Genomic DNA, 13,508 nt, shown 5'->3' with positions numbered 1-13,508 from the left:
CATTCCCATCGTGTGCACACTCCTGAATTACCCATTGACATTTGAGTGTAGTCTCAGTTGGGTTTTGAATTCTCCTCATCATTTCCATTGAATTTATCTCATTCCATTACATCTCTCTCATTAGTTGCTCACATTTAACTGCGTATCCTGCACTCTACCACGTTATGAGGACACAGACGCTTCCTCTTCTGTATTCTGTGCTGCAGGCTGAGGCACAGTTTGAATATTTCAGCACCGTAAATAAAAGAGCGCGTCTCTTTCCGCTGTTATTTGCAATCGACCTTCCTCCAGTCGCTCGGCATCTAACTCAGAAGAACTTTTCAGAGTGTGTGCACATGCGGGAGTCCACACGCATGCATGAATGAGTGTGTGCGTTGTCATGATTTTCCTTTGCGTGTGTCATTCCCGCTTTTGTGTGTTTCCCTTTTCTCTTCGTATGAATTTATTCAGGGCTCCGCCGAGCTGAACTTACAAACTGAATACAGAGAAATCAATATGAATGTAAATGTATTCCTTTATTGCCATGGCTGGGAAACTTGGTTTGGTCTCATTTTTATGCACAAAAACACCTCTGAAATTTATGAAGTGAGGCAGACAACTGCACACTGCGTAATTTGTGTTCTTTAATGTTCTCTTTAGATTGCAATCATAAGAGTGCGCTGAGGTTAATTGGTCGTATGCATGCTGTTTACTTTCACTTTCCCAGGACAACTTACTCAGCGAAAAAAAAGGGAAAGTGCTGCAATAACGTGCTCTTAAAATCTTTCATTTACCTCGGTGTCTCTGATTCCCCTCCTGTTCCCATCTCCTTAGCCATCTATCTCTTGTCTCCTCTCCCCTTTAATATAAAACTTTTCTTCTGGAAACTTTTTGTGGAAAAAGATGCATAAAAGAAATATTGCTGTGTTGCTGTGCACGGCCAAAAAAAAGCAGAAAAGAAGAAAAACACACAGCGTGTTTTCTGCAGTGATGAATAATCATTTATAGTGTCATCCTGCAGTGTTTGACTGTCTTTGCTGAATAACCAGCCCTTTAAATCAAACCAAGGAGTGCCGATTTGGATCAAGTGCAGTTTTTTTTCTTAATTTGATGCTCCGCGTGAGCTCTGGAAGTCATTTTCCTCCCCTGCTGGGTGTTTTTAAAGTCCAGTTTGATACTTGAGTGTGTGCTGCTGCATGAACTGATGTGTTCTTAATTTCTCTGTTGCAGCAGGAGAGCAGCCATGGATGTCATCTCCTTGCTGGTCTGCCCTCTCCTCTTCATCCTCCTGTCCTCCCTCCCCTCCTGCTCCTCGTCCATGCTGTGTCCGAAGCGGTGCACGTGCCAGAATCTGCTGCCCTCCTACACGGTGCTTTGCGCCAAGACGGGCCTCCTCTTCGTCCCGCCCAACATTGACCGCCAGACGGCCGAGCTCAGGCTGATGGACAACTTCATCACGACGCTGAGGCACCGTGACTTCGCCAACATGACCAGCCTGGTCAGAGCTCGCTTTTTTAACACCTTCCCATTCATGTTTGTACTGTAGCGACCTTCTGCCAGGCAGGCTCCACCTGAGCCGCTCCTGCCAGAAATCTCTTTTTTTAATGTTGTTTTAGCTTTGCATGAAAAAGATCACAGCAACCAAGTTATTCTAAACATTTATGTTACTGATGCCCCACATATTGATTATGTTTACTCAGCCGTGCTTTGTACTTATTAGCTTATTAAACAGCCTTTTGTTTACATGAATTACATTTTTTTGCACACTGAGCCAAAAGACGTGTTAAGCCATCACAGATGAATCAGTGCCCATTATTACTTCAGCTATATCGCAGCAACAGTTCAGATTCATGCAAGATGTTATAAGTTAAAAGCAACATTTTGAAGCTATGAGGAGTTTTAATAAAACAGCTTTGATCAACTACAGGAAGGTTTCTCTGCTGTCAAGTCTCAGTCATGCAGTGACATTGAACAGGTTGCGGCAGAAAGGGTGTTAGAAACAGCTTTGTGGTCATGTGACCTTGTTTGATGCTGTGAAATAACTCGTTACAGGAGTTTCACTTTTTGCTAATGAGCTTCTGAAATGGAGTAACAGAGTAACTATTCCCACCTGATACTGCAGCCATCCTCCTTTCGAAGAGTTGATGACTGTCCTGCATACAAAGTGAAGCCAGTGCAGCGATGCCAAAAACTGTAGTTCCTCTAATGGCCTCTTGAGGCTGGCTCCAAAAGTGAGTCAGTCCATAGACACATTTACATAGAACTAGTACTGTCAGTGTTAATCTCGTTAAAATGACGTTAACGCCATAACCGCATTAACGCTGCAAATTTCTGTTAGCGAGTTAACGCGGATCACCCCGTGCGAAGGACTGCACAGCACTAACGTGTTAACGAGCTAACCGTGCTATCAGAGATTTAATGCAGTTATGGCGTTAACGTCATTTTAATCAAATTAAAGATGATAGCACTAATAGAAACACATCATTACTGCAAAATGAAGTAAATACTTTAATTTAATCATCATCCTTGTGTCTCTCTAGCTTTGCAGTAGCAGAAATTAAAACAGGGTGAATGATGTTTTGTTATCACACAACAAAAATGTCTCAGCTAGTTTTTATCTGTTAATTCCTTAATACATAAAGATGAAGAGATGCTGACCCAAAAAGCCTGTAAGTCTTTGCCAGAACCATCCAGACCCAACAAACAAGGAGCGACAGACCAGAGTGATACTTAAATACACGTTTTCTAATGCACAGAACAACACTGCGAACACTATCTAGAACAGGGTTTTGTCACACAGTTAGATCATATTTATTCTAATATCTTTATTTATGAAGTTTGCATCTCTGTAAAGCTGTCGGTCAAAAACTAGACTCACCGTGCAGCATCCTATGGCAGAAATGCAGAAATTCAGGACACCTCTATTTGAAGTGCATTTACCTGAGCAGTGAGAGTACAGAAAGAGTAAATTGCCTCACTTGAGTTCAAAATAAATTCGGAAATAAACCGAGCATCACAGATTAATGGTGCGATAGCATCTGAGGAGGGTTTGCAAGCATTCATCAGTCAGAGTAAAGAAAACGCTGAATGTGAAAGTAAGACATGAGGCAACATGTCATGTTTATTCCACAGAGAGCTCAGAAAACATTAGGAACATCTGCCCCTTACAGCACTACATGTTGACTGAGGTGACATTTCTGATATCTTAATGGATTTCACTAATTAATCCCACCGTAATCACAGTAATGGGGGCGACGAGGCTTCACTGCACGCAGCTCAAGAAGAAAACCACCAACATCACCATATTTACCCACCAAAGAGACACACTTGTCACAGCTGGAGACTTCCTTAGTGTGTGAAAAATAACTTTTCTCTCTAGCGTGAGCACAACAGCATGGATGATGTTTGCTCACACACAAGGAAACGTGGGAAATGAGGCTCTAATCGTTTGGTGATGAGCGTGACGGAGCGCCACAGATGTCCCCTGTGATCGAGGCTCATTTCCACAGCAGATTCGAAATGTGTGGGGGCTGATTGACCTTTTCTTGGGTGTTGATAGAATATATTTTTGCATCTTTGCACTCATATTTTGTGTACAGTGGAGGTATTTAGCAGACTGCAATTCCTGACCTCAGCAGTGAGCTTTTTAATGATAGCTTTAAGTATAAATGGATACCGGACTCATTCATTGACCCATTGTACTGTCATGTTAATTACTGGTATCATTCATGAACAAAGGTGGAAGGTTAAATACAAGTTTAATCTCCACAGTCCCGAGAGTTCAACCTGCTCAAACTAAACATTATGTCTTAAGTGGTGACTCATAAGCTATCCCTTACCTCCCTATGCAGAAATATGCCAAAGGGAGCCTTATTAGATTGCTTTATCCATTTTTCACCATTTTTGAGTTGGCAGCAAACACTGAACCAGTGTTTTACATGAAAATGTGTTATTTAATGTGGATCTTGTGCTTTCCTGCATGTCCAGATCCACCTGACACTAAGTCGAAACACCATCAGTCAGATCAGGCCCTACACCTTTGCTGATCTCCAGGACCTCCACGCCCTCCACCTGGATGCCAACCGCCTCACTGTGCTGGATGACTCTCACTTCCAGGGCCTGGTGAACCTGAGGCACCTCATCCTGGCCAACAACCAGCTGCACAGTATATCAGAGGGAGCCTTTCAGGTACTAAAGCATAGCTAAACATCCAGCTCATGCAGAGAAAATGTATATTTTTTAAATATGTAAAAATAAGGTGGTTAAACTAAACATATTGAAGTTTGAAGGTTTTTAACACTTATTAAACCAGGAAGGAAACTCTGGAGAACAGAAATCACCATCTTGATCGTGTCCTCAAAGACACATGAAGAAGAACTTTTTGTTTAATTTAATTTCATATCAGAAATTGGGCCATAATCTAGACACATAAATAAAACTAGATGGACAAAAACTGTCCATTTAACCTCGTACGTGAAGTAACTTTAAAATTATGATTTCAATTTAAAAAATAATCCTAGTGGTCCTACAAATTAAGCTCTGCTTCTCAATACGCAAAACCATTTCATAGTGTAATTAAGAACTTGCTCTGAAAATGAACTAAAATCACTCACATAAAGGATGCAAAAACTCTTAGAAGTGTTTAAATTGCTCTTTCTGCTGCCACCAGCTCCTCTGGGTAAGCCCAAATTACACTAACAAAGTGTTTTAAATCCACCACATTTTAATCGGTGCTTTTCACATTCGTTGTCAACCAAGCATTCACACAAAGAGCCGTTTTCCAAGATCGTGAGTGGAAAAGTTATTGCAAAGTCATTAATGAAAAGTTTCAGTGCCGAGGGTCAAGTGTTGTGTGAGAATGAGACAACATTTTTGGCTCTAACTCGAAAGTCCAGCAGAAGCAGCCAGGCCTGCCTGCCTGCCTCACTCCGCCGCCCAGCTGGACACCTTTTTAATAACCCGGCCTTAGAATAAACCGTGTCCCCCGTCTTGATGATGCTGTCCTTTCTCTGCTCATTAAAGGACTAAAAGTGTCCCCTCAGGACTGGCTCACAGACCTCTGTGGAAATTTCATGAAGATAAACTAGAGTGGCGTGAACTCTGACCTCACTAATGGATTGGACTGTCTGAACTTTAGTCCGAGCCTCACTGCTCTGCTCTCGCTCGCTGTATCAGAAAGTGTCTCATTTTACACATGGCATTAACCCTCTCCTCCTCCCTTTCCTCCTTCGCGTCACTCTCACTTTCAAGATTTTATTTTCTAAGAATAAGTGCTGTTTCTCCAACTAAATCATAATAATAACTAAAAGTTGATCTTACTGAAATCCCTCGAGATCCAGCACTTAGGGTCAATTTCCACTAAATGTAGTTTAATACAAGTTTTTTTAAACATCCTGCAGACAGCACACAAAAAAGATCATTTTTTGTTCATATGCATAAAAATATGATTACACTGACACTTGATGAGACTTCAGTGTATATTTTTTTTTATATATTTTTTATATTTTTTGCTGTCCAAACACAGTCAGTCACTGCCAGGTAATATACACGAAGAACGTCTTTTTCTTTAAGTCTAAAATACACTGCTATATCATATTGGGATTAAATTAAAGAACCGGTTTCTGTCCTCTGCTCTCTGTTTTGCTCTGTGTGAGGCTAACAGGGGGCACAACCAGCACACTGCAACTGCACAATTGCAAGAGTCTGAAACGTAAAAATCAAAGCAGCAAACAGAAATAACCTTTGCCTGTTTTTGTCTCAGTGCATCCATGCTGCTTCTCTCTTACATGCAGAGTGTGTACAAAAGGTACAAACATGGTCAGTGTGTGCAGGTGTGGTTATATCTGAATGCGTTGTATGCAGGAAGTTTCAACATCCATCCATCCATCTTCTTCCTCTTTTCCGAGTTGGGGTCATGGGGGCAGCAGCCTAAGCAGAGAAGCCCAGACCTCCCTCTCCTCAGCCACCTCCTCCAGCTTGTCTGGGGGAACACCAAGGCGTTCCCAGGCCAGCCAAGAGATATAATCTCTCCAGCGTGTCCTGGGTCTGCCCCAGTGGGACATGCCCTGAACACCTCACCCAAGAGATGCCCAGGAGGCATCCTTGTCAGATGCCCGAACCACCTCAGATGGCTCCTTTCGTTCTGGAGGAGCAGCGGCTCTACTCTGAGCCCCTCTCGGATGGCCTTACATCTCACCCTATCTCTAAGGGAGAGGCTCCAACATAGATAGATATAATTTATTAACACAATACACTAACCTTGATCTACTCTCCCTTATTTTCTGTCATATAAACAAGTACAGAATATCACAATGGCAGATAGCCAGACTTTATAACAATGTGTTCAGTTTGTGTACAAATGCTGGTAATACTGTGAGCCTAACACGGAAGCGAGCAAACAAATCTGTTAAATGGAAAAACAAGACAAATATCATTTTCATTTGTAAGCTATTCGTTAGCATGCTGAACGTGGCTGAGATCGTCGTCTACTGGCTTTGGGGCATGATGGTAGAAAACCAGTCCCCACTGTGAAAACGTATTTCAAACACCGATTTTCCACCATTAAACTGCACATAAACAGTTATTTTCAGCAGTTTGAAGAAAATCAGTCATTTTCTTGAGAGGACAGTCGTGGAACGGAGACAAGTTGGGACTCTGCTCTCTCTGAACTTCTCTTCACGCCTCTTAAAGTTTCTTTTGTCAGTGAGAAATGAGATTCCCTTTGTTGAAAAAGCAATAAAGCATAGATTATTGTAATGAGAATCAAGGCATTGTGACACTCAAACACTGTCCTGATTGTGTGAATTATGAGAGCAATTACAGCAGCGACAACACTTTAGCTGATCACCAGGCTTTTATTGCGCTCCTTCAATCCAGCTTCCTCTTCTTCTCCGTCTTTGTTTTGTGTTTTTGCTCGTTGTAATGTGTGCTGACTCGTGACATTTCATCTATGTCCAGATTATGAGAATTGTTTAGAGGCAATTAGAGAGAAGAGCCTGGTTTGGAGTGTACACCACTGACCGGAGTAATTGATTCCATTTTTTCTTTGTTTGGATTCGATTCCCAGAAAGATGATTCTGATCATCTGGACGTTACATTTTCAGGATTACATTCTTTCTATTTCTGAATTTGTATCTTTTCTTATTATACCAAAGATTTTTTTGTACTTATTTCCCCCACTTTTGTTGGAAAAGTGGGGGAAATAATTCTTTCCTTCCCTTTTTTTATTTACAATTTTCATTTTCATCTCTTTCCCATTTTTTATCCTTCTTATTTATTATCTGTCTCTTTGCCCTTTAATATTACACTTCAGCACTTAAAGATTAAGCAAAGTCATGCTTGGTTTTTTAAATTATACTACTTTGGGCAAGTCACTGATAGCATCCTACCTCTGTCGCCCTCACAGGACTTCCTGGAGACTCTGGAGGATTTGGATCTGAGCTATAACAACCTGGTGGAAATCCCCTGGGACACCATTGCTTTGCTCGTCAGCGTCAACACCCTCAGCCTGGACCACAACCTCATAGAGAGCGTCCCAGAGGGAATCTTCTCCAACCTGCACAAACTGGCCAGGTCAGGATCACATAACACTGCAGTGCAGCAGCCGGCCTGGGTTTGACTGGAAGTGGGAAAATGAAAGCTCAAGTTTTATTTAATTTACACGGCCAAATCCCATTCACCTGCACTTACACCATCCAGTATCACAACAAAACGTGTAATGGACATGCAGAAGTTGCGTTCCCAGCAGGTGGAGATAATATATTTAAAGCTGGGAAGTCTCTAGTGAGCAAAGAATTTATTAAGCACATTTCAGGGTCCTTGGATTAATATGTCTATCCATGTAAATGAGTTAATAATGTCTGTTTAAACATCTTCCAGTGATTATTTACATGTTGGCTTAAAATAAAAGATCTCCGTCTTCTGTTTCTGCAACTTAATGCAACATCTTCATGCGTGTGCATTTCACATTTTGGAGAGGCAAAGCGTGAAATGGACACGTGGACCAGCGTGTCTATTACACACTTTTTCATGATATCGTGTTGAAGTATCACATGGTCTACCTAACGCGTGAGGAAACATTGTTCAAAGGTATAAAGTCAATGCATTAGCAACACATGCATATAACATCCAAGACATCCTGTTAGTTTGTACGGGCGAAGCGAGCCAGCTTAGGACTGCTTTATGTTATATTTGTAATTATTTATGATGAATACTTAATGACCAGTGGAGGAAACAAATGACTTTTTTTTTAAAGGGAGGAACTTCAGGCTGCTTGTCAAGGTTGGAGAGTGTAGAAGGTGATCCGAAAGAAAAAGAATCTTGGGACTCTAAACCTTAAAAGCCTCACCAATCAATCAATCCATCCATCCATCCATCCATCCATCCATCCATCCATCCATCCATTTATTCCATCCATCCATCCATCCATCCATCTTGGTGAGAGAACAGTCTATATATAGGTGCTCAGATGACCCTCATCCCACAGTCTCTCTTTAGCTCTTCTGGGGTATTCCAAGGCTTTCCCAAGCCAGCTGACTTGCCCTCTGTCTGCCCCGATGACACCGTCAGAAACCAGCTGGCAAAGACAGTGAAACATGCAGCAGCTAAAGAACCCAATATGCTGTTAAAACATGAACATTTCTGGTTAAATATGCTTGAGATAGAAAGGAAGAATTATAACAACTGTGGAAAAACCTCACAGTATTAAAAAATTCGTTTCTAGGAAGATTATTTAAAGCTGCCATCATTCCAGTGACAGAAATATCTGAATGGATAAAGAATAAAAGGCTTATTAAAAGAGTTCTTTCTCTCCTGCCAGAGCACACATTATATGCAGGAATTTTTATTTGCACTGAGGCTTTAAAATTAAAATAAACCATGTAAAATTATGTTTTATTAATACATGCACACACACAACTCAGAGGGCTTTACATATTTATATATATATGTCTTAATTCTTCTGAGTTTCTTTTACGATACGGTGGAACTAAAATCACACAGCAAATCCTTCAGTTTTAAACCTAATTTTAATGGGAATTAAGCCTTTGAGTATCAGCTCGCTTTGGAGGAAAACTGTTCAACAGCTCTATGCTCTGAACCTGAGAAATGCCCCCTATGACCGGGACTGTATTACACCTTCACCTGAGCAGCTGCAGGTTCAGCATTTTGCCTGCAGGCACGTCAATATTGGACGATCGTAATTGTTGCAGCCCTCATTGAACGGGGATTTGAAATAGTTACCTGGACTCTTTCTCTGCAGGGCAGACCTCTTCTCCATGTCTCTGTTCTTAGAGCTGGTTACACACTGTTTAAATATGTTTGCAGTGCTCTGTCCTCTCCAGTCCCAATCCAAACTGCAGAAAATCTTATAATTGACTAATAAATGCGAACAATACATTACATCACATTAATACTCTTATTATATGGGGAGTAAATTCAGTCAAGAGGCGCAAACTGCCATTTAAAGCTCATTAACAGTGATCACTCATTGATAGTCTTTAAAACAAGGCTGAAATTAATGTTTTTTGGGAAGAAGGATACAATTCTTTAAAAATTAATGAAACGTCTAAATGCTCTTGCATCATGGTTAAGCATGTGATTCACAACAGCAGACCTGTCTAAAAGCCAATGAATCACCAGTGACAGCTCCCCAATCAAAATGCTGTTTTTATACTGAAGCTAGTTTAGGCTTTAAAATTTCCTCTTATGTGTGACGTAATTTTCCTCAACTGGCACAAAATAACATTTAAAGCTCATTAGCAGAAATCAATTTTCATTTAGGTCTCTGATTGACATTTTAAAGGCAACTATGGATAAATAGTCATGCATTTTTTAAAGGTTCAATTAGATATTTTTGCCCTGCAGACACATTTTTTAGTCAGTGTTTGTTGGTGCACAGGAGAACATTTGCCTCCACATATATTTTACACACACACACACACACACACACACACACACACACACACACACACACAGAGAGAAATAATACACCACAAGCTTGCTGCACATGAAATAACATAATTGAAATTTGTCAAGTGCAGATTGTGCGCTGCTGTCGCAGCTATTAACTTCTTGTTAAGTCATCGTTGTTGGTGAATATTTCTGCGGGGACTTTCTAGAGGGAAATACACTTTCCTGTATTTGTTGCTGACAGCAGTGAATGCTTGACTCTCCTGCATTATTACCGGGCCCAATGTTTTGCTGAGGAAAATTACTATTCAATCCTCAGAGACGACGAATGGCTGATGGAAAAGCCACCATGGAATATCTGTATGTGGTTAGGTCTCTTCCTTCTGATGTCGCTTTGTGATGCGGTCACAATTCCAGTCAAGCTTTAATTTCAGATTTTCTACATGTTGTTTGGAACGTGTGAGAAGACTACAACAGCGTTTGATGTCGCTCGTCAGTCTGTGTGTTGGATCGGACAAAAATTGTGCACCATTTTTCTTACCATCTATGTTCTAGTGCTGGTACAGGTGTGGACTCGCATTTATATAGTACTTTTCATACAAATTAGACCATAAAGCATATTCACCATGTATTGACTCTCTATGAGTAAGCATTTGGCGACAATGGGGAGGAAAAACTCCCTTTTAACAGGAAGAAACCTCCAGAATGCAGGCAAAGAGAGAACATGCAAACTCTCTCTATCACACCTCACATTTGTCAGTGTCCTGCTCCACTCTCCCTTCATTCATGACCACTCATGAACAAACCCTGCGATACTTGAACTTCTCCACTTGGGGCAGCCACTTTTCACCACCCAGACTACTCCACCATTTACTGGCTGAGAGCTGCAGCCTCTTTAGAGAGCTGCACCATCTTAACAGGATGGAGGGAATTAAATCCTAAAGTGATTCTGAGAGCTATGTTGCTGGGGCAGGTTGCTCCTGTTAAGCTTTCCCAAGGCAAACTGGTTCTGGGTGAATGGTCAGACTAAATGTGATTCAGAAGTGAATACAAAAACAAGGAACCACATCACTCTGCATGTCACAGGAGTCACAGGAATGGGGCACCAGTGTTCCTGTCCCCCTGATGGCCAGGCCAACCCAAAAGAGCCACATTGCCCACTTTCCTCCAGCACAGGCGAGGGCAGTCTCATCCAGGGGGGTAAAGGAGCCCACTGGTGATGACAGATACTGGCTCACCTCATCACACGACACTGGGTTTGGAGGCAATCTTCTACATACAAGGGTTATTCTCTGTGTGTGTTTGAAGACTTGCTTGCTTTTTGAAAAGATTGTGGCTTTTATTTTTTTATTTAACTGTAAGTGATTGAATCGGTCCATTTTTTAAAGACTGAATTTCTCCGCAGTGGCAGCCAGAGAGGGAAAAAGGACACATTTTTCTCAACTTTACAGACTTTTCTTTTATTTCTAAAATAAAATGTGTGGAAACACTGTTGAGATTTATAACCTTCTGCAGACATTTATGATTCTTTTAACTACAATCCAACAAGACAGAAGAGCAGAACTGCTGGCTGACTGAGTGCCGCCGTGATCAGCTCCCCTCCCCACACTCCTTCCATCCCTCTCACCTTTGGACTTGTCCACCCACCTGATCGATGAACTACCCATCTCCTCTCCTCCCACTTCATCCACTCAGAATTTCACCACATTTATAATAAATATTATTATGTTTCTGAAGAAGTCTGCTGATCAGGATCATGGCATGAATCTTCTTTTAATCTCCAGAATGTTCAAAGCTTTCAGTGAAACTCACAAAAACCATAACTGTGATGGAAAAATATGAACTCTATCTGTGTTGTGTCACCAGGCTAGACATGACCTCTAACAAGCTGAAGAAAATACCTCCAGACCCACTGTTCCTGCGGATCCCGGTGTACGCCAAGATGAAGGGCTCTCCTCTTACAGCGCTGGTGCTGAGTTTTGGCGGGAACCCTCTGCACTGTAACTGTGAGCTGGTTTGGCTTCGCAGGCTGACCAGAGAGGACGACCTGGAGACCTGCGCTTCACCTAAAGACCTGGCTGGCAAATACTTCTGGACCATAAGAGAGGTTTGCTGAAGCTGTTGTGTACATACACTCATGTGAATTAACACACTATGATGTTGTTTGTTAGCTAAAGCAAAGCAATATAAAACACTCTATTTTAAATAAAAATAGATTTTTACTTTGATGTCAATCTTTTTGTTGTAGACTCCAGCTTTTTGCTGCCACAGGTCTTATAAAGTGGCCACACCACAATAATAATTCTTAAAAAAAAAATCCAAATCTTCCCATGGAGCTGTTATAAAAGGTTAAGTTGGTTATAGAGACCAAAACCATTTCTGTATCCGGCTCTAAACATCTGATGGCAGTGAGAGGAACTACAGTGTTGGCTTCACTTTTATGCCCTGAGGAGGTTTCTACTGTGTAAGAACAAATTCACTACTGTTGGTAATAGATTCTCGGTAATTTATAAGAATGCATTTTTTTAATAACAGTCTGAAGCGTATACCCATGGAGGGCATACTTAATGAGCTCCAAGTCACCATTACCCTTAATACAAACCAAAAATATATATTTTTAAATATTTATTATATAATTCAGTGTTTTTGGTGCCTTGAACCATTAAACCACAGAGCAAAATTTGATTTTCTGCTGCTTTAACTTTTGCCCTCAGTGGAGACATAATCACGTTCTTTCTCAAGGACATATCAGCTGGCCAGACGGTTGGCGTCACAGAGGAGTGAACCTTCTGCTGAAAGTGTGGAGTCATGGAGTTTGGTCTGCAAAAATGCATTAGAACCACTGAATTTCATTATATTATATGGCAGAGGAAAAGTTGAGGCTTATGTTCCAGCAAAATCCCAGGATATGGTTTATTGAGCCACAGTGATCAAGCACAGAGTAAAATTAGGCCACGAGAGGCAAAACTAAAACAGATGGATCCCAATATTTGGCTTTTATCCATATACATGTATTATTATTGGTTTATTTAACAGAGACAGCACACATTAAATAAACATTACAGCGAATGTGGCGACAAAGCTATTTTTCATCCCTGGAGAGTCCCTGGAGACTTGTTACAAAGGCAAAGCAATACAATAGAACAAAAGCTTTTTTTTAATCAAATATAAACAGGCGCAAAAATAAAAGATGTTAAGTCTAACAGTGCCTGCATAACATCAGAAAGCTTTCTAATTTTACAATGAACACATCTCTGTCATTCAGTATGTCTGCAGTCCTGATCATTTCCCCAACAAAGTGAGCTTTCTCTTGTTAGCCTTGTTATATTTGACACTGTGATATGTTAGAAAACTGCATTAGCTCACTGCAACACACAGTTTCTCCTAAAAGTAAAACTGTAAGAATAATCACTATTTCAGCAAACATATCAACTCTGCCATTATCATCACTGACGTATTTATTATTGCACATTTATATACTTCTACTACTTTTCACAGTAAATCATAAAAGAGAAATGCTGACCTGAATCATCCTAAAATCAAGCATACTTCATATATATATATACAACACGTTCTCATCCTAATGTCGTATTCAGAAACATGAGAACTATTTGGATTGA

At 40.8% G+C, this 13,508-nt stretch overlaps 1 protein-coding gene across 5 annotated transcripts in view; it reads left to right on the top strand.

Moving 5' to 3' along the window:
• The window catches only part of si:cabz01090165.1 (leucine-rich repeat and fibronectin type III domain-containing protein 1-like protein), a 386,077-nt gene that overhangs the window by 321,443 nt on the left and 51,126 nt on the right, over nt 1-13,508 (top strand). For 4 of the 5 annotated variants that reach the window (XM_019345319.2, XM_025898204.1, XM_005474867.4 and 1 more), the window contains 4 exons: nt 1,210-1,477; nt 3,967-4,167; nt 7,385-7,551; nt 11,755-11,995. In XM_019345319.2, coding sequence (XP_019200864.1) covers nt 1,223-1,477; nt 3,967-4,167; nt 7,385-7,551; nt 11,755-11,995 — 864 coding nt within the window. In that variant the 5' untranslated portion in view covers nt 1,210-1,222. The remainder of the gene's footprint in view (nt 1-1,209; nt 1,478-3,966; nt 4,168-7,384; nt 7,552-11,754; nt 11,996-13,508) is intronic. The other variant, XM_003448988.5, reaches the window with a different exon arrangement.

Source organism: Oreochromis niloticus, linkage group LG14, assembly GCF_001858045.2.
Source record: "Oreochromis niloticus isolate F11D_XX linkage group LG14, O_niloticus_UMD_NMBU, whole genome shotgun sequence".
In the NCBI taxonomy this organism is placed as follows: domain Eukaryota; kingdom Metazoa; phylum Chordata; class Actinopteri; order Cichliformes; family Cichlidae; genus Oreochromis; species Oreochromis niloticus.
The sequence above is the reverse complement of the archived record's forward strand: the minus strand, read 5'-3'. Positions and strand labels throughout refer to the sequence as shown.